At 31.0% G+C, this 21,429-nt stretch overlaps 2 protein-coding genes across 2 annotated transcripts; one reads left to right on the forward strand and one right to left on the reverse strand.

The window, feature by feature from the left end:
• On the reverse strand, positions 1-2,118 carry LOC136780807 (uncharacterized). The gene has a single exon (XM_066739351.1). The coding sequence runs from the start codon at positions 2,116-2,118 to the stop codon at positions 1-3; it is 2,118 nt and encodes a 705-aa protein (XP_066595448.1).
• A 17,744-nt stretch (positions 2,119-19,862) lies between these two features.
• LOC136780808 (uncharacterized) lies at positions 19,863-21,408 on the forward strand. The gene is made up of 2 exons (XM_066739353.1): positions 19,863-20,072; positions 20,146-21,408. Exons 1-2 carry the CDS (start codon positions 19,863-19,865, stop codon positions 21,406-21,408), a joined length of 1,473 nt encoding a protein of 490 aa, XP_066595450.1.
• The last annotated feature ends 21 nt before the right edge of the window (positions 21,409-21,429 follow it).

The following is a 21,429-nucleotide window of genomic DNA, read 5'->3' on the forward strand; positions in this document are numbered from 1 at the left end:
TTAATCCTCATCACTGTCTTGGTCAATAATAACATCAACATGGTCTTTATTAAATAAGTCATTTAGCACTTCAGCTGGTCTTGGAATATTTGATAAGTATCGTCCATATGCCAAATAATAAATAATTGCTGCAATATGTGAACAGCACCCAACTGTTCGAAGCCCATTTGCACATTCGCAACAATATCGTTTAACTCCATAATAGCCAATACTATTTCGATTGTATTCTATGAAACATCTATATATTTTTCTACTCATGTGTCGGGATTGTACAAGAGCTTTTAAAATATTACTTTTATCTTTAACAAATTGAATAGTAATATTATTAGAGTCATCCATCATTTCTGCTAAATACGAAATTGCTTGTTTATATTGATAGGTACCACTGAATAAAATTATCAAATCTTTTTCAGTGATTTCTGGAAAATCTAATAAATCAGATGATGAAATTGTTTTAAAACATAATTTTTTACGCTGCCAACCGTTTCGTTTTACTTCTTCAAATAATGTATTTTCAGCAACATTACGTGACTTCATTGATTCTACAATTTCATCCAAATATTCTACATCAGAATTAAGACGTTTGTTATATTTATTGTGGAGAAATGAAGCGATTTTATATAAACTGCTAATTCTCGGGAGCATTTTATTATCAAACTTTTGATCAAGTAAGCGGTATTTTTGTTTTAACATTCCATGTGTGGATTCTACAGTCCATCGGATTTTCGTAACAAATCTTGAACTATTTGACTCAGCAGTAGTTAATTGATTTCGTTTTCCTTTGAATGATGGCATTAACACTTGATATCCCTTTTCTTCTAAATATTCTTTAACATCACGAAATCCACGGTCGACAACAAAAACATCTCCTGGTTTTAATAACAAACTCAAACCATTAGAATCATCTATGACTTCTTTCATAATAGTGGCATCATTTTGATTTGCGTAATATGGTCCGAGCATATTAATTATATATCCATCGGTTGTACAAATTGTAAATGGCTTGCACAATGATACACCTTTTTGCACAGAGTAAGATTTTCTCTGGTATTGGTTATTAGAACTTTTTTGGTGACGTGCATATGTTCCATCACAAATAACAAATAATTTGTCATTACTTGTATCATGAAGATTTTTAACGATTGCTGTTGTATGATTTTTAACAAGATCATCCCTACATGCCTTATTAAAACCAAAGTAAAGCGGAAGTATATCCTTTTCAAAAGATTTTATTACTTGTTCTGAATATGTTGACACCAATTGTTCTTCATCTAATTCTAAAATTGATGCGATTAACTTGTTTGAATTTCCAGTACGAAGCTTAAAGAGAAATACAATAAGTGCCTGAGTAATGCTACGTATATCTGTGTTTCTCATCGATGTCAATAGATCACGTATTTCAATTATATTTTCCCAATTTAAGCCAGTAAACACATATAGTTTTTCATTAGATAATTGGTAATTATCTACTTTATCTAATAATGTAGCGTTACACTGAACGGCTATGTTTTCCATTATTTTACTCAATTCTGTAGCTTCTAAAGTGGTCCAATGAGAATACACTTTAAGACGATTAAGATCCTCATAATAAAACTTCTTATTAATAATATGATCCGCACAGCATCTGTTTCCAATTGGAATAAAAATTCTTCTTTTGGTGAATGACTGCATTCGGGCATGTAAAGGAACAACAACTAAATTCTTATTAGTAGTGTAACAAATGCAGCAATATTTGTGAGTTGAAATTGTTCTCTTAAGTGGCACTTCAATATATTCAACATCATTCAAAAAGGTAACTGTATAAGTCGGGTCTTCAAAATTTGACGATTGGGAGGATGACTGTGTTAGCGTTAAGTCGGATAAACTGGAATCAGCTTTATATAATATTTCACTAACAGTATTATCTGATGTTGTAGCTTTTGGTTCAGTTTTCAATTTTTTATATTTTGTCAATCGGCACTTTCCACATAAGAAATCACCAATAGTAACATCTCGTTGAAAAATCGTCGAAATCTCAATAGTATCTTCGCTTGTCAATATATATTTAGGTGTTCCAGAAACTCTTTTAACATATTTAAAGCAAACCAAGCATATATTATTACATGTTTTACTAGACATGTTACCTGAAAAACTCGTTTAACTTTATTCGCTGTAAAACTTTCTGATTGTTATTTTATAATTCTACACTCAAGATTGCTTTAGATTAAAATCGTTTACAATTAATTATAGAATTGGTTATTGTTTGGTTTGATTGGAACTCAGTGATGCAACCATCGATGATGATAGCTGAAAACTCCCTAGACTCACTAATCTGAATCCAGATTATGAATAATAAGAGGTGCGTTCACAAAAGTGCTATTTAACGCCACAATTGTTCGCTGTACTTTAATCTTCACTTTTGTACTTGCATGCCCTGTATGCGTGACACATATACAGCTCACACCATTGCAAAGTCAACCTATTCTAGAAATGGGATAATTAAAGTAATAATTTTAATTAATAATTTTTTTTTCTAATTTTTTAATATGGCGTACAATTCGGAAAAATCTAAAAAAAATATATTTTTTATAGAGTCATATTAGATATCTAAAAAACGTATTTGCTTAATTGTACTCAGTCGTTAACGTTAAAAAAAAATAAAAAAATAGAAAAAATATTCGATTTAGCTATGATAACTTTGACATAGAATGTTGAAATTTTACACGAATATAGTCTTTATAGGTATTAAAAACGTATTAAAATTTCAGCTTAATCGATCCAGCCGTTTGGTAATAAAAATTTAAAAAAAAAAAATTTCTTTTAGCGTAATAATTGGAAAATGAGTTACGATATCGACTTGAAATTGGGAATGAATTGGTCTCTCTATAGTACCTCAGTATCCACCAATTATGAAGTAAATACAACTCAGGGGCCGATTCACTAATCTTATGCCCCTATGGCCTTTTTCTCGGAGTTTGGTGTCTCTCTCTGACTTGCCTTGCGGTTAGACATAGATTGCTGGCTCTTGGGATGTCTTCATTTGCTGCAGAGATTAAAATTGATTGAATTTTTTTTGAGCAAATTCATAAAATTCTGGGGTCAATGTTTAAATGAAAACTTGTGTTCGGTAAGTAGTTTACTCATTGACTAGGGAGATTGGTAGTATCGAAGTCGTGACTCACACGTGTGCGTGTGCAACCCAAAACCGACTGGCTTTCGTGGTAACACTCGGGGTCAAATTTCGGCGAGTGGTGTACATGTGTGATCTGCACGATTAGAGAACCTGATTTCTCGCCTCGGATTAATATAGTTGCAGTGCGCTGTGTGTTGGTTCAGAGGCACGAAACATTAATCTTTTAGTAAAATTCAGAGGTACCTGGTATTACTTAAGAGGACGAGTTACTAAAAGAGAGAAAAATCTGAGTAAAATAAAATTCGAAATCAAGATTTGAATACAAAATACAGAGTTGAAAATAAAATAAAAATTGTGTTAAACTCATACTAATTGATGGTGTTTTGCAATCCTGGAACAGATGACTGACAACCTGAGTCAAGAGTATGCAGAGTACATAAGATTGAGGGCCGAATTGGAGGAGACCAATCCGGATCAGATCAATAAATGTAAGTATGTAATTTAAATTGTTAGTCATCTGAGTTTGACTGAAAATTCAGAGTGCTGTGATTCAGAGGGAGTTTTAAAAGTTTAAATTCATAGAGGGAATTTAATAAAAATTTTTTAACACTTAAGAGGGAGCGGTTAGATCTGACAATATTAAAATCCAGGGAATAATAGAGTATTTTTTATTACAGCAACAACCACAAATCTAGGAGATTCTAAGAGTAATAAAGGGACAAACAATTCAGATATGGATAACAACAAAGATTCTGGGCCTGACAAGAACACGGAAGAGTTACAGAGCGTAATTTCACGAGCTCGAGAGTTGGCAAAAGGGTTGTCATCAAATGTGTCTATAGATCAAGATACACGAAGCTTGTTGAAAGACGCAGTAGACAAACTTGCACTGGCACACAAAAAGATACTTGAATCTGAAAAGTCTAAGTTGAAGTTGAAGCAGTCTTCAGAGCAAGGAGGATCAAACACAAGTAACGTCAACATGAGACCAAAAATTCAGAGGAATTACAAACTAACCTCAAAAGCGAGTTTTGAAGTATGGTTAGACTGTCTCAAAACAGAGATGACAAGCTGGATGTTACTCTATCTGATCGATCCGAAAACACCACAACCGACTGAAGTTTCAGAAAACGAGACGACTCTAAGGAAGAATTCGGTCAAAGACATAATCATTAGTCATATCGATGACGATTATCACAAGAAAATCTTAGGTTTGACAGAGCCCATGGAAATTCTTCAGAAGTTAAGAGAGAGTAGAAAAGGTGAAGTCAGCTCTACGCCAACTTCAATAAGAACAAAGCTGTACAATCTCAGGATGAACAAAGGTGAAAGAGTTCACACTTTTTGTGATAGATTCGATCAAATAATAAGAGAGCATGAACTGAGCGATGATCCAGAAAAATTAACAGAGCAAGAAAAGCGATCTACATTCTATCAAGCTGTTATTGGAGTTATGCCTGAAATACGACGCACAGACTCTGCTGTCATTACAACTACAGGCAAAGAAATGAATATGGAGGCTCTGAGGAAGGTTATGATTCGCATCCAAGAAGATAACGGTGCTGATTCAAACAAGCCTGAGTCAAAAGAACCAACAGCATCCAGAGCAAGCTCTAAAAAATTCAAAGGAGATAAAAATAAATGCTTCAGATGTAACAAAACTGGGCATTGGCAACAAGAGTGTCCACTAACAAATATAAATCGCTGGTTCTGTTACGTATGTAATTGTGAAGCTGACCACAAAGGAGAGGATTGCCCAAGCCAGTTCAATCAAGTGTCTCAAGGACAAAATAAAAGACACACCAACAGAGACGGTGAAGGGTACGGACCTCCTGCCAAAATGAATAAACCTAATAGTCAACAGACTAGCAGAGGCCGAGCCAACTTCAGAGGAAACAGAGGTCAAGGCAGAGGACAGTCCAGAGGCAGAGGCAATCGTCGAGGTTTCAGAGGCCGAGCAATCGCCAGACGAGCTGAGTATGAAGATGGTAGTGAGTACTGGGATGAAGAAAACGAACAAAATCAAGGTAAGACTGAATATATCAATAATAACTCCAATAATGGTGGGCACATAGAATTCATAGCAGATTCGGGAGCGACCGAACATATTGTAAATAAAAGTTTTATTCTGAGTGATTTTAAAATATCTGAAAAGGGAGTTATTAAAAGTGCCAATAAAAATGATTTTGCTGATATCGTGATTGATGGTAGAGGTAATCTTTTGCTTAAAAATAATATTTCCAATGAGAATCCTATTAAATTAACAAATGTAATAGCTGCAAAAGAAATTTCAGAGAATCTACTATCATTGCGAAGATTAGTAGACGCAGGGTTTAGTATAAATCTAGACGATAAGATATTCAGAGTATATAATAAAGAGAACGATAAAACTATATTTGAAGGTGTTTATGAAAAACCCAACTGGGTAGTGAGATTTGAAGTTAAAAAAGTAACACACAAGAATGATACTATGATAAATGAGTCTAATAACTATAGCTGCATAGCGTGTCTAGCGATAGACAATGAGTCTTCAAAGCAATCACAGACAGATTCTAAGGTTAAACTACCGTCAGTCTCGGAGGGAGACAATTCAGAATATAATACAGAGGCATCAAAAGAAAAAGAGTTTGCGATTGGGAGGGAGAAGTCTGAAGAACTCATTGAAACGAATGCAGAAAATGTAAATTCAGAGGAAACAACAAATACAGAGTATGACGCTGGCCTAATGTCCCATAGAACAATTAAAGTGGATGACTTAAGTACTATTGAGAAATTGGAAGAGTTACTCGTGGAAAATCCACCCGATATACTAAATTCAGAAGTTAAACAAAATGAAGCAATGCTATGGCACATCAGACTAGGTCATGCATCTTTGAACTATCTAAAAATGTTACAAAAGAAAGAAAAGAATCTAGAGCATGTAAAATTCGATGAGTCCATAAGAGATTGTGAAGTATGTATATTGTCAAAAATGGAAAAACTTCCATTCAAACAAAACAGAAGCAGAGCAGAAAGGCCATTACAGATCATACATTCAGATTTAATGGGTCCGATCAAACCTACATCATGGCCAGGAGGAAAGAAGTACATTATGACGTTTGTAGACGATTATTCGCGGTATGCCAGAATATATTGTCTAAAGTCAAAAAATGAAGCAGGTCAAGCGTTTGAGAACTATCTGACAACTGCTCGAAACCTTTTAGGTACAAATGCAAAAGTATGTTACGTTAGGTCAGATAGAGGTACTGAGTACACCGGTGGTAGATTTGCTGAGATCATGAAGAGAGAGAATATTGAACCTGACTGGGGTCCACCCTATACTCCAGAACTAAATGGAGTAGCCGAGAGGTTCAATAAAACAATTCAGAGAACAATTAGAGCACTCATGTGTGATTCTGGTTTACCACTAAGCATGTGGGAATTAGCAGCAGAGGAAGCTGTACATTCTTATAATATCACTCCGCACAAATCAGTTAACTATGAGGTTCCAATATTAAAGTTCTCACCAAAAACAAGGTGTCATCTAGAACAGATTAGGAGATTTGGGTGCATAGCTTACATCAAGCTACCCAAAACAGAAACCAAATTCAGTAGTGTATCTGTAAAAGCAGTCTTAGTAGGGCATACAGATACTGGATATATTCTATGGCATCCTAGCTCAAGAAAGTTCTTAGAGTCGAGACATGTGAGATTCCTTGAAAAACTAGTGTATAAAGATACTTATAAAAAGAGTCAAACTGAAAGTACAGAGGTAATGAGACAAGAGCATGAAAATACATCCGATAAGCAGATTGAATTTTCAGAGAATCAGTCAACAAAAGAATCGCAAGATGCGACTGAAAGCAATCAAAAACTTATCTCAGAGAACTCAGAGTTGAAAGAAAATGTACAAAGAAAAAGAGGGAGACCAAAGAAAACAAGGGCAAATGAGCATAAACAAGATTCAGAGTTAAATAAAAGGAAATCAGATGATCTAATTGATCAAAATACTGGTCCAACTACAAGGAGCAAATCTAAGAAAATTAATGACATCAGTTTTGCTCGCTACACAAAAACTTCAGAGATTGAAGAGGTAAATGAAGATGAGCTTGGACATATACTCCTAGCATCAATTCAAGAAGATCCTATTTCGTATAAAGAGGCAGTGAATTCAAAGGATAAAGACCTGTGGATACAAGCTATAAAGGAAGAGTTAGAATCCATGAAAGAGAATGAAGTATGGGAATTAGTAGACAGACCTAAGGTACAACTAAACGGTAAAAGGCCCAATATAGTTGATTCAAAGTGAGTATTTAAAAAGAAACTAGAGAGTGATAGCACAATTAAATATAAAGCCCGACTAGTAACACGAGGTTTTAAAGACAAAAACATTTATGATCTTAAAGAGACATATGCACCAGTTTCAAGACTGTCGCTTATAAGAGCAACCATTTCCATAAGTAATAAAGAGGACTTAGAAATATGTCAAATGGATGTAAAGACGGCATTCTTGAATGGTGAACTGGAAGAAGAAGTGTTTATGGAAATACCAGATGGAGTGAATAATTCAGAGGATATGAGACTAACTAAAGTTTGTAAATTAAAGAAATCATTGTATGGGTTAAAAGTTAGTCCAAAGAAATGGAATAAGAAATTTTCAGAGGAAGCACGTAAACTAGGTCTTGAGAATGATCTACACGATCCGTGTTTATTCACTTGGAGACAAAAAGGTAAACTGGCAATGGTTATACTATACGTAGATGACATGTTAATTGCTAGTAATGATACAGAGAAGCTCAAGCAAATTAAAAGTCACTTAAGGAGTGTCTTTCAAATGAAAGATCTAGGAGAACCAAGAAACTTTCTTGGAATGACAATTCAGAGGAACAGAAAAGAGAGAAACATTGTATTACAACAGGCTGATTATACAGAGAAAATTCTAGAAAAATTCAATATGAAAGAGTGCAGGCCTCAGAGTACCCCTATGGTAACTCGGCAAGTGAAAAATAGAAACAACAAGGTCAAACTTCATACAGAACATTCAGAGTCAATTGATGAAATCAAAAGAGTACCGTATAGAGAAGCTATTGGAAGCCTAATGTACCTAGCAAATGCTACACGTCCAGATATAGCGTATACAGTCAATTATCTAGCAAGAAAACAGTTAGAACCCACTGAGGACGATTGGAATGATGTGAAAAGGATCTTTAGATATCTAAGAAGAACAACTGATCTGGGTATAAAATTCACATCTAATTCAGAGCAGCTAGAAGCATTGACTGACTCGAGTTTCAGAGATTGCGAAAACTCAACATCCACTGGTGGATACGTCATAAGACTATTTGGTGACACCATCGCCTGGAGAAGCCACAAGCAGTCATGTACAACACTATCTACATGTCAGGCAGAGTATTTGGCCATGAGTGATGCGTGTCAAGAGGTGATATCGCTGGACAAATCAATCAGGTACATACTAGGTCGAACGATGTTTCCTGTAATCATATGGTGCGATAATAGGTCTGCGAGAGACTGCACTGAAATGGACGGGAGTCACAAACTTAAAACGTTCGATCAGAGTTTAGAAAATATTCAGAGAGAACTAATATTCAGAGAAGAAACGGGAACTAGAAAACCCATGGCAGAATCTCATGGTGACTTCATAAAACGGTGCGTTGATGAGAAAAAGGTTAAAGTCCTGTGGATACCCACCAAAGAGAATCTAGCTGATATCATGACAAAACCCTTAGCTGAGAAAGAGTTTACTTGTCTAAGAGATCTAATCAGTAATATGAGACTGAAAGTTATGAGTTAAAATCATTCAGAGGTTCACGCAAATTTCTACATGAAACTAATAGTTATATGATTTTATGTTTACAGAATACTAATGAGCGGACTTTATGCAAGGAAAAGAAGATCGAATCAATCAACCAAGAAAAACAAAATAGATATCTTATTTAACTAAATTCTAGATTTACTTCTGTACTTAAAAGTTAAATGCTTTTCGTTGCTAATGTAATTTTTGTTCCTTAGTTTTAAAATAGTTTATAGTTTATGCATATAACATTTGTTCGAGTAAATTTGCAATCGACAAAGGGAGGGAGTGTAAGAATAGCTTTGTCGATCGCACGTAACGACGATGTGGCGCTGCGAGCGACGGGACTGTTCCCCCCTAGCGCGAGCGACGTCGAGCGCGAATAATAATCTGTCCGCGACAGGTGACGAGAACGGACCGCGTTTGCGATATATACCGTATCATCTTTAAGAGTGTTGTAAGGGTTTTATAGAAAATAAAGACTTCCAGAGTATTCAGAGTGAATCTTGTGCGTGTGTGTGAAGATTATTGAACCACCCCTCTGACATTTATAACAAATACGGAGTGTGTGCAAAAAGAAAGCCAATATACTCCTACACTGCCCCCAACGGTAAATTTAATAAGTTTCGCAAAGTATCGTAATGTCATGGAAAGGATAAGAAATATTGCATGTTTTCTATTTATTAATTTAATTTAAAGAATTTTCTATGAAGATGCCAGCTTGTGTAGTTCTGGGCTGTCATTTTAAATCTTTTAATAAAAATAGCAAGCAACAGTTGTATGAATTAAATAACAAAGTTACGTTCCATCGGTACGTAATACTTTATAACCTACAATTGTAGCTTATAGCTTACTAAACATAAGGAATATTAGTTTCGTCGTTACAGTATTGTTTTTAAAGTATAAAAACTATTTTAATCCATTAGAATACCTAAGGATAAAGAAAGAAGAGAGAAATGGATCAGAAACTTGGGCATTATTGAAAATTATTCTTTACCTAAGTTTCCATTTGTGTGTTATAAACATTTTACAGAAGAAGATTTTGCTAAGACTTCTTGTTCCATAAGGAAACTGAAAGATGATGCTATTCCACTAGTAAAATATTATGCTATATTATATTTTTAATATTTTAAAGATTTAGTTGATTGTAAGTATCAAGTTATTTAATAAGATTATTTAGACAAATTTCATTTTAGCAGAGAAGTACTGAAAATATTGACACAAGTTATTTTGAGCCTATAGATCAATCTGCTCATGAATTTATTGATAAACCAGTTCATCAACCTATTTGTGAATATATTCATAAGGTTAGCTGTCATTCCAATGTAGAGGAAAAAATTATTTCACCTGTAGGTTTTATTCTACATTTATGTTTAACAGAATTATGGCAATAGCTGTCTATTTTTATAACTAATAATAAACTTGTGTATAATTCCAGGTTGAATCTAAAAGTTTAAGTGCCTCTTCCTGTACAAGTAATATTATTCACTCAAACCTAGATGACACGCCAAGAAAAACATTATTAAAGAAATCTTTACGTGAACAAAAATTGCGTTATAACCGTCAGGTTCGTACTCTGAAGCAAAAAAATAGAAGGCAAGAATTGAAAATAGCAAAACTTACCACTGTTTTAAAAACATTGAAAGTAAAATGCTTATTGGCAGAGGAGCATGCAGAAATTTTAAAAAATATTGGTGAGTCCAATGTTGACTTGATAAAACGTATAGTGGCAAAAAACAAAAATGGTAAAATTATAAAAGCAACACGTAGACAATATCCTAGGGAATTAAGAAAGTTTGCTTTGTTCTTGCATTATTATTCACCTAAGGCATATAAGTATGTGCGTACTAATTTCAATTCCTGCCTTCCGTACCCAAAGTCATTGTGTAGATGGTACAAATCTGTACATATAAATCCTGGCTTTCTGGAAGAGGCGTTAAGTAGTATAAGAGAAAGAGTGAATGCAACAAATTATTCACTTTTTGGAACATTAATATTTGACGAAATGTCTATAAGACAACATGTTGAATATGATGGGAAAAAATATAGTGGGTATGTTGAATTAGGCGAAGAAATTGTAAATGATAGCACAGATATTGCTAAAGAGGCATTAGTATTTATGTTTGTTTGCATGAATGCATCCTGGAAAATACCTGTTGGTTATTTTTTAATAAATGGTATACCTGCTGAACAAAAATGCACTATAATAAAACAATGCATTTCATTATTGCATGATAGTGGTGTAAGGGTAATCGCACTAACTTTTGATGGAGCTTCTACAAATATATCGACGGCCAAAAAATTACAATGTATATTAAAACCACATTGCTTACAGACTTGGTTTCCTCATCCAAAGACGAAGAAAAAAGTATACATTTGTCTTGATCCATGTCATATGATTAAATTAATCCGAAATTTGTTTGGAGATAACAAAATTATTTTTAATGGATCAAAGAAAGCTATTAAATGGCAATATATCACCGAGCTGCATAAAATACAAAATCAAGAAGGATTACACTTAGGTAACAAATTAAAATTAGCCCATATATAGAATATGGTAAACAGAAAATAAAAGTTTGTTTTGCTACTCAATTGTTTAGCAAATCAGTAGCAGAAGCGATTCAGTTTTGCAATAACCATTTAAAATTACCAGAGTTTGAAGGTTCTGAGGCAACGGTTGAATTTCTGTTATTATTTAATGATTTGTTTGATATTTTCAATTCCAAGAATATGAGGCAATTTAATTTCAAACAACCTTTAAACCAATATAATTTTAATAAAATAAGATTGAAATTAGAGGAATGTAAAAATTACATTTCAAACTTAGAACTTGAAAATAATAGGTTGATTATTAATTCTATGAGAAAAACTGGTCTGCTAGGATTTTTAATTTGTATAGAAAGTTTAATTGGTATGTATTATGAAATTTGCTGTACAAATAATAATTTTATTAAGTTTATACCAACGTATAAAATAAGTCAGGATCACTTAGAATTATTTTTTGGTTGTATAAGAGCTAGAGGAGGCTTTAATAATAATCCAACAGCAAGACAGTTTAAAGCAGCAATGAAAAAATTACTTATACATTCAGAAATTGCGGATTCAGGTACCGGTAACTGTATACCATTAGAAAGCATAAATATTTTACATGTTACGACACTAAGTTCAGAAGAAATAATAAATAGTTCTGTAAGGCTAAAGAGCTGTAATATTATAGAGCCTCACTACGTGACATCTAGTGATACCATTTCAGATCACAGTTATATTCCAGATATTCGAAATATCAGCGAATTTTCAAATAACATTATAGGCTACATAGGTGGATTTATTTGTAAGGGTCTTCAAAATAGTTTACATTGTGAAGAGTGTATCCATGCTCTAACAGCTATTAAAGAAACCTCTTATCAATATAACCTTTTAAATATTAAAAGCTGTGGTAATTTGCAATACCCATCAGAGAGTGTAATAAAAATTTGTAAAGAATGTGCGAAGGCAATAAGATATTGTTTAGCTAAAAATGGAGGAATATGCTTAGAAAACAAATATAACCATTTATATATACATAATTTGGTTTTTACAAATTTATTAGAAAATGATTTTATATTTGAAACGTTAAAAAAGCATTCCTATGACCAAAATCCTTTAGAAAATCATGTAGTTCATTTGATTAAATCTATAATTATAAGATATATTAAAGTAAGAATTCATTATATTTGTAAAAAAAATAATAATGAGTCTTTAAGTCAAAGACATTTTCGGAATAAATTAACATTATTTCAAGGCAAATAAATTGTTTAAAAATTTTCGATTTTTTTTTAATATCTAATAATTTAATTTGCGTTTCACGACATTTCCATAATCAGATTTTACCATTAGGTGGCAGCATTAGTAGTGCATGGTAAGATGACGGCCCCTCCCTCCCTTAAGGTTTCACTCCCCTCGTCCAAACCCCGGCTTTATGTTCCATCCAGAAGTTGTTCTTACATCCATGATTCAAACCCGTCCGCCATGACAACTGACACACTGCGCAGGCGCGCAAGCTCAGGGGGGAGTGGTTGTGGCGGTAGTGTGCCATTTGTCCCAAAAAATTCAGACGTAGTTATGGCTACTCTATAAAATATGTGAATGTGACGGAAAATTAGCGGAAGTAATGCTTGATGCGCAGTAAATGTGCGCAGATAACCTACTGTTGACATAATAAATTCTGTCAAATTAATAAAATTAAAACAAGGTTAAGAAAAGGATTTAAATGAGAAGAGAAAATGTATAAAAATATAAAGCAGTAATATAGGAAGGTTTACTATCGAATATAATTAAGATACGTATATAACAATTTTTATATTTTTAGCAGCTATAAATATATGTTTAAAAATACGTTACTTTGTGATTACTTTTTTGATTTCAGATAAAAATATTAAAACGATGCACTGGTAAATGGTGATGAGATATGTGAAATATATATGGAAAATTAACGAATGACAGGATATATGTTCAAAATGCAATATTGCTTTACGTACTGGATATTTCACAAATTTTCTACACATTGGGTATTATAGTTTTAACTGTCTAAATGAGCTGGTCTTTTCGTAGAAAGTATAACAAGTATATATATCCATAATATACATATGGATTACTTTCAATTATAATAAGCAAAAAAGGCTTCTAAATAAGATTTGTTTATTTACATGGTTTAATTTTTACAGCATTGTAAGATATGCAAGACATGAATGAAAAGGGATGCAGAATTTTATGAAGAATGAGAAAATTATTTTAATAGCACGCTTCTTCATACAGTGACATTAGGCTCCATAACTATATTTAGAAAATATAACTAAGGCGAATAGAAGAAAACAAGGATAAGATAAGCAAAACTATTATATTTTGAAAAAGCAATTATTATACGAATAATGTAAATTATGTTATTTTTAAAAACATATAAATATTGTTTTGCTATAAAATATTTTGATCTGCTGTACCTCGTAACATGAATAAATGCTTGTCTATACCATGCGTGATTCTTCTTATTTTTGAAGAATGAATAAATTCAAATAGTATTTCTGAAAATATAGGAATAATTAATTTAGATGAAAGCTGTTTAGCGTTCCATTATTAATAATTTCATTAAAAGACAATGTATTTACCTTTATTTTTTAACATTCGCTGTATTTTACTAATAATGTTTTTATCCTTTAACACTGAAACTTTTATAAAATTATCTAAGTGTTTCGTTTGTTCTTTTTCCGAAGTACTCATTTGTAAATTCTTTTCTAAGGTGGCCCATCCTCCTTCATTATCTTCCCAAAGCCAGTTTTTGAAAGAACTGTTCATATTTCTTTTATGTACAATATTTTTCCCATAGCCTTTATCTATTTGTTTCAGTTCAATGTGATTAATTTTTATAATCTCAATTAGTTTTACTGTAAAAAAACATTTTTTTTAATTAAGAGTATTAAATGTGAATTAATCTATTTACGTGATAGGAATTTTTTCGTAAAAGTTTGGATATTTGTAATTATCTAGACATTTTAAGATTTTATAAATCTATATAGTTCTTTTCAAATATTCAAAAAGTGTCTCGTTAATTTTGTAAAATATCTTAACATTTTTAATGTATCTATGTATGTATATTAGGGTGGTCATAAAAAAAATTCCGATGGTTTTATTTTATTAAGAATGATTAAAAAATAGGAACCCTATATGTTATATTAGATTATTTGGAAGCCGTTAAATGGTGCCGATTTTTTTTTTAAATAAAAATGTGTGTTTATTGAAAACGACTTAGCGAAATTATAAATTAAGTGCTTTGAAAAGCCTTTCAGATAAGGTACAAGAATATAATAAAAAATTCATTACGTATACATTTAAGTAAATTATCTGAAGTACTTTTTAAAGCTTACTATATTATTTTATAATTCCGCTGAATCGTTTTCAATAAATCTATATTTGCAATTTTAAGAACAATATCGACACCATTTAACGGTTATCAAAAATTAAAAATAAAAATAGGGTTCCTATTTTTTCAACATTCTTAACCAAATGAAACCAACGGGCTTTTTTTTCTTTATGGTTGTCCTAATGTATATGCACTTCATTTTTAAAATACCCGTATAATAGAATAAAGTTTATTCACTTACAAATAAAATTGGGAAGGGTAGGGTGTGAGCCCATTTTTATCTTTAAGAATTTGTGGTACCTTTCTTGAGAATTGTTAGTGCTATCTTTCAACCGGTAAATACTATAGATTTGCGTATCAACAATATTTAACCAATATTTTTCAAAATATCGAAAAAATGCCATGAAATACTTATAAAGTAGCTCATTCTTTTGTGCCTCATGTAACAGTTTATAAAATTCTATTGAAATTAACTTTGTTGGCAAATAAGCCAGATTGCATATCTTTCTGAATAAAATTAATGTTTTCGAATGTAACTTAAGGTCATGCTTTGTGTTTTCAAATATTTTAAGTCTCCTGGCCCTTTTTCGCAAACTCTATTTTCAAATAGTAAAATGTTTAATTGAAATACGAAAGTAAAGAATGGATGCAAAAGACTTAACGTTATGTAGATAATATTACTTGTATAAAATGAAAGTAACAGCCAGTTATATGGCAGTTTTTGAATACCGTTCTAATAGCATTATGTAGACCAGTTTCAAAGTCACAAATGCATTGTAGAGGTTCCAAATAAATCATTATTTTTTGTTTTATAAATTCAAAAATTTGGACGTACGTCTTTCCAAATTTATTCGGCATTAAAGCCCATATTATCGGAATAAACTAAAATGTCACAAAAATGATTAAGTATAAACACAATTCTTGAAATATTTGAAAATATTAAAAATGAAATAAATAAAACATTTCATATTAACCTTTTCCTTATATTTTCCCATAATTGTCAAGAGTTGACTGGCATTTTCTATTGAAGGAGTTGTTTCAAATGTCGCATCTATTGAAAAAATTGTACAACATTCTAGTTTCTTAATCAAATATTTATCTGTTAAAACAATTGATGCGTTATTATTATCGTGTTGAAATTGGAAAAACGATAATTTGCGTAGTTTCCCATCTAATTTAAATTTCAATAGCTTTTGCCATTTTCTAGTGCCCATAATCAATTCGCATTGTCCTAAGCACTTTGGATTTTTAAGACCATGTTTATTCTTCCAGTTATTCATAGTACGTCTCATTATTTTATAGGGTAAAGTTTCTGCTGCAGTAGGATTTCTGAAAATACACAATAGTATATATACTCTGATACAACAAGATATTATTCTTCTTACTTCAATGCAACTGAATCGTATATTTCTTTTGGTGTACCTATGCCGGTACTCATTGCTTTTAGTAGCTTTTTCCTAAACCGTGAGCTTTCTTTAAAATCATCATTAGTCTGATGATTATGATTTTTCATACTTTTAAAATCACGACCGTGAATAATCTGTGCAGTACCTGAACAGTTTTTATTTTCACATCTAAGATATCTATGAAGAAATTTGAATTTACATATTAAATTTATACAATATTTAAAGATAATAAAAATATCAGGGTTACTATATATATATTTGATACTATAATTTTAAACATAATTTTAGTCCATGGTAGTTTACATATTTACTTACGTTATTAGGTTTCCATTATTTTTCGTATAAGTATGCTTTTTATAGTAAATATATCCATCTGGATACAAAACAGTAGGCATTAATTTCTTTTTTTTATCCATCGCTTATAATTAAAACTGGGGTTATAAAAAATAATGTTAGACTAATAATGGAATAACTGCAAAGCGATCGACATTTATCAATAACAATCTTCAAGCTATACATGTATATGAAAAATATAAAAAAACACCATACCTGATTATGCAAAAATTATAACGCAATGAATACAGATATGGACATCTTAAATAATAAAATTCCATAATTTTTACATTAATTTATTCAATACATATAGAATTTTAAAATATATTTTAAAAGAGATCGAATATCACATAAAAATAGGTGATATTTAAATATACGAGAGAAATCAAAAACACAACAACATACAATAAGGATTAAAAAATAATAACAACGTATTTAATAAACCAGCAGACAGAATTACAATAACAATAATTTCATTATCTGATAATGCATTTGTTTAAAATAATTAGTAGAGCTTATTACAATATGCATCTTTATGAAATACAATTATCCAAAAGAAGTTAACAAATTTGCGAATTAAATAGCCCACCTAGTATTAAGAATTTTTACGCTGCTTCGAAGTTACATTTTATGATAATGCACAAACTTTTTTTAAAAAATTTTTTAAAAATCTGACAAATTTTCCAATAAAATATATTAAAATTTTAGTGTCATTAAAATGGAACCACAAAAGATTTGTAATGTTAGCTGCAAACAAAATTAAATATGCATATTCATAATCTTTTAAATTGTTAACAATTATAGGTTTCGAATGAAAATTCTTTATAGATTAATGAACAAACGAGGAAGAAAATAGAAGCAAAATGAAATAAACCCTTTTTTTATGAAAACTTGCTATTAGCAGAAATTATCGGATAATTTATTAAAGAACGTCAACTAAACTTAATTATTTTTCAATGAGATAGAGTAAAAACATTTTATTTATTTATTTTCGTTCAAAACGATTACTTGATAATATATGTTATGCGTTTTCAAAAATTAATCGATAATCGTCACTAAACACGTTAATGTAACATTGAATTTGTTGCCTTTTAATGCAAAGCATTATAAGTTGTCTTATTTATAATTTTCTTTGTAAATATAAATTTTATCCATTATAATCAAAATATTATAAATATAATTAAATGATAATATGCGTTTTTTTAGTATATCGAATAAACATCATTAAATGGTAAGCTACTACATAGTGTTTTATAAAGTTCTACAGACGAGTTAAGTCAAATCTGTAATATGAAAAATGGGACATCACGTTTAAAAAAATTAAACTGACTTTCATATTCCTTTCAATAGCATATATATCTTAAGCTTAAAATAATAACGACAGGTAATAAATTTATTCTAAAAGCACTGAAACTATGCTATAATATAATGATTTTTGTAAAAATGTAAGAAGAAACGTCTCTCACTACTCTTGATTAAGGTCCAAGGCATATTGCTACGCATTCTATACAACAATTGTTAATTTAATGATTGATAGTTTTGCTTATCTTATCCCTGTTTTCTTCTATTCGCCTTAGTTATATTTTCTAAATATAGTTATGGAGACTAATGACACTGTATGAAGAAGCGTGCTATTAAAATAATTTTCTCATTCTTCATAAAATTCTGCATCCCTTTTCATTCATGTCTTGCATATCTTACAATGCTGTAAAAATTAAACCATGTAAATAAACAAATCTTATTTAGAAGCCTTTTTTGCTTATTATAATTGAAAGTAATCCATATGTATATTATGGATATATATACTTGTTATACTTTCTACGAAAAGACCAGCTCATTTAGACAGTTAAAACTATAATACCCAATGTGTAGAAAATTTGTGAAATATCCAGTACGTAAAGCAATATTGCATTTTGAACATATATCCTGTCATTCGTTAATTTTCCATATATATTTCACATATCTCATCACCATTTACCAGTGCATCGTTTTAATATTTTTATCTGAAATCAAAAAAGTAATCACAAAGTAACGTATTTTTAAACATATATTTATAGCTGCTAAAAATATAAAAATTGTTATATACGTATCTTAATTATATTCGATAGTAAACCTTCCTATATTACTGCTTTATATTTTTATACATTTTCTCTTCTCATTTAAATCCTTTTCTTAACCTTGTTTTAATTTTATTAATTTGACAGAATTTATTATGTCAACAGTAGGTTATCTGCGCACATTTACTGCGCATCAAGCATTACTTCCGCTAATTTTCCGTCACATTCACATATTTATAGAGTAGCCATAACTACGTCTGAATTTTTTGGGACAAATGGCACACTACCGTTGTGGCGACACTAGCGTTTCACCAACTAGGCTGCGTTCGGAAACACCACTCGGGTGCACTCTAGTGTGATCCCAATAAATTTTAGCCGTTCGGAAACTGTCGGGTTATACTGGAGTGAAATCTGTTAGAGGTGTTCGGAAATCATAGTACAGTCATTTAGGTGCACCTCAAGAGGGGACTTTTCCACCTTAAAATTTTAAGGTAATTTAGGTAACTTACTATTAAGGCGGGTATATTTAAATGTGACTACAGACGTAACTGTGGCAAACAACACTAACGACTACACCACAAATACATTTCTAATCGTCATAAATCATAAACAATCATAAGTTTCATAGCAAGGTCATATATAATAAGCCAATTTAATGTTAGCTGGGAAACGGTCAGAATAACGAGAATAACTAAACTGAATTATATATTTAAAAAAAAGTAAAAGTAACAATGGAGTGTTGTAATTTATTAAAAGGAATACATAAATTATGCACAACGGAAGAAAACTCGCCAATATATGATTCCCAAGGATGTTTACTTGTGCTTGATACAATAAGTAAGTAATAAAATATTATTTAATTTATAAGAGAAAAAGTTATATAATATTTTATTATTATTTTATACAGATGGAAGCTTAATGTCAGTCCCTCTTTCAGAAGAAATTGCAGAATTTTTTGATATTAAAAATACAATAAGCTTTAATAATAGTGATTGTGTTGAAAATACATTATCATCATCTGAGACTAGACCAGATTCGCTATGTGAAAAACTGATGCTGCCACCTAGTGGTTTGAAAACATGAACTTTTGCCGGAAAATGTACGACGGTAACCATAGGAAAAAATTATAATCCAGTTAATATTCAATAATTAAATTAATATTAAATTGTGTATTTTGATATGGAGTTTGACATAATTGAATACTAATAAAAAATAAGACATTACTGTGATATTGAGTTTCATATAATTAGGTAATAAAATAAAGTAAGACATGACTGTGATACTACGTACAGGATTCAGGAAAGTGGCCCATAAAATAAACTTTCAGCCTCAAACATTGCCTAAAGGGCAAAGATTAGTTGATGCGAATCATGTAATTAATGCTCAAGAACTGAGAGAAAATGGAATAAGTTATATGATAAAAGCTGAGGTTATAAGACAAGCTTCTGTTAGTTGTATGCCATATTCTGTAAAATTATATGTAAGTTTGAAGTTAAACAAAAGCATGAGGTAACTCCATAAAAATGATTTATATTTACCTAATATTTTTTCAGATTGACAGTACTAGGAATATACAATCAACAAGTTGTACTTGTACATACAACAAAAGTAAAAGATGCAAACATTTGGCAGCACTAATTTTATATATAAATTCTGATAATAGTTTAACCAAAACGAACTATGAACAATTATGGGGACGACCAAGTGAAAAAAAAGCTATTCAAGAAAGGTATGCTAAAGGAAGATATTTTAATGAAATGTTTCCTACTCAAAATAAACTGACAGTCAACCCATTTAGTGTAAGCATATCAGAATTACACAATTCATCTCATTTAAAAATTATTTTACTTGAAGCTATAAAAGATGATGATGAAGAATGTGTTCAAAGTTTAATGCAAGATATGCTAGAAACACTAGAAATAAATTTACAAAAAGAAGAATGCAAAAGTCTTGTAAATACTTTACTTTCATGTAATGTGTATGAAGTTTATTCAAAAGTGCAAAATATTTCTAAGGAATTAAATTATTTTTATCAAAAATCAATTGTTTTGTCAAGAGATAAAATTTTGGAATTAGCATTGAATACTGTGAGGCAATCAGGATGTGATACATGGTTTAAGGCGAGATATATAAGAATCTCAGCAAGTAAGGATGTCTACAGTATTCAAAGTCGAAAGTTTAGGTCTATCGAAGCAATAGTTGGAGAAAAGATGTTTCCAAAGAAATTGGATGTTGCTGCCACAAGGTATGGAAGAATTCATGAAACCGATGCTAAAAAAGAGTACGAACGTCTTTTCCAAGTTGAAGTAAAAACAGTGGGTGTTATAGTCAGTGAAAAACAACCATGGTTATGTGCCAGTTTGGACGGTATTGTCTTAAAAAATAGTAAAATAAGTAAAATCGTAGAGTTCAAGTGTCCTAGTAGCTGTGAAAAAAAAGCTATAATTGATTTTATTGCAAAAAAACCTTATCCTAGTTATTTAAAGTTATATGATGGGGTAATTGAATTGAGACAAAAGACAACATATTATACTCAGTGTCAAGTACAAATGTACATTGCTCAAATAGAGTTGTGTGATTTATTTATTTATACACCTGTCAAGAATGGAAGCATTTGTATTCCAGTTTCTCGTAATGAAATGTTTATAAAAGAAGTAATATTAAAGTGTGAACAATTTTACTTTCAAAATTATCTACCATCCTTATGTAACAAAGTTCAATTAGAGAATATACAACGAAATGATTCAAAAGATCTAACTAAAGGTGAAGGTGTACGTCACTTTACTGGAAATAACATTATTAATACAAAAACTTAGTTTAATTGTTTGAAGTTTAAT

The sequence above is a fragment of the Prorops nasuta genome, unplaced genomic scaffold, assembly GCF_024137725.1.
Source record: "Prorops nasuta isolate Cenicafe-Biocafe unplaced genomic scaffold, Cenicafe_Pnas_1.2 PNAS00020, whole genome shotgun sequence".
In the NCBI taxonomy this organism is placed as follows: Eukaryota; Metazoa; Arthropoda; class Insecta; order Hymenoptera; family Bethylidae; genus Prorops; species Prorops nasuta.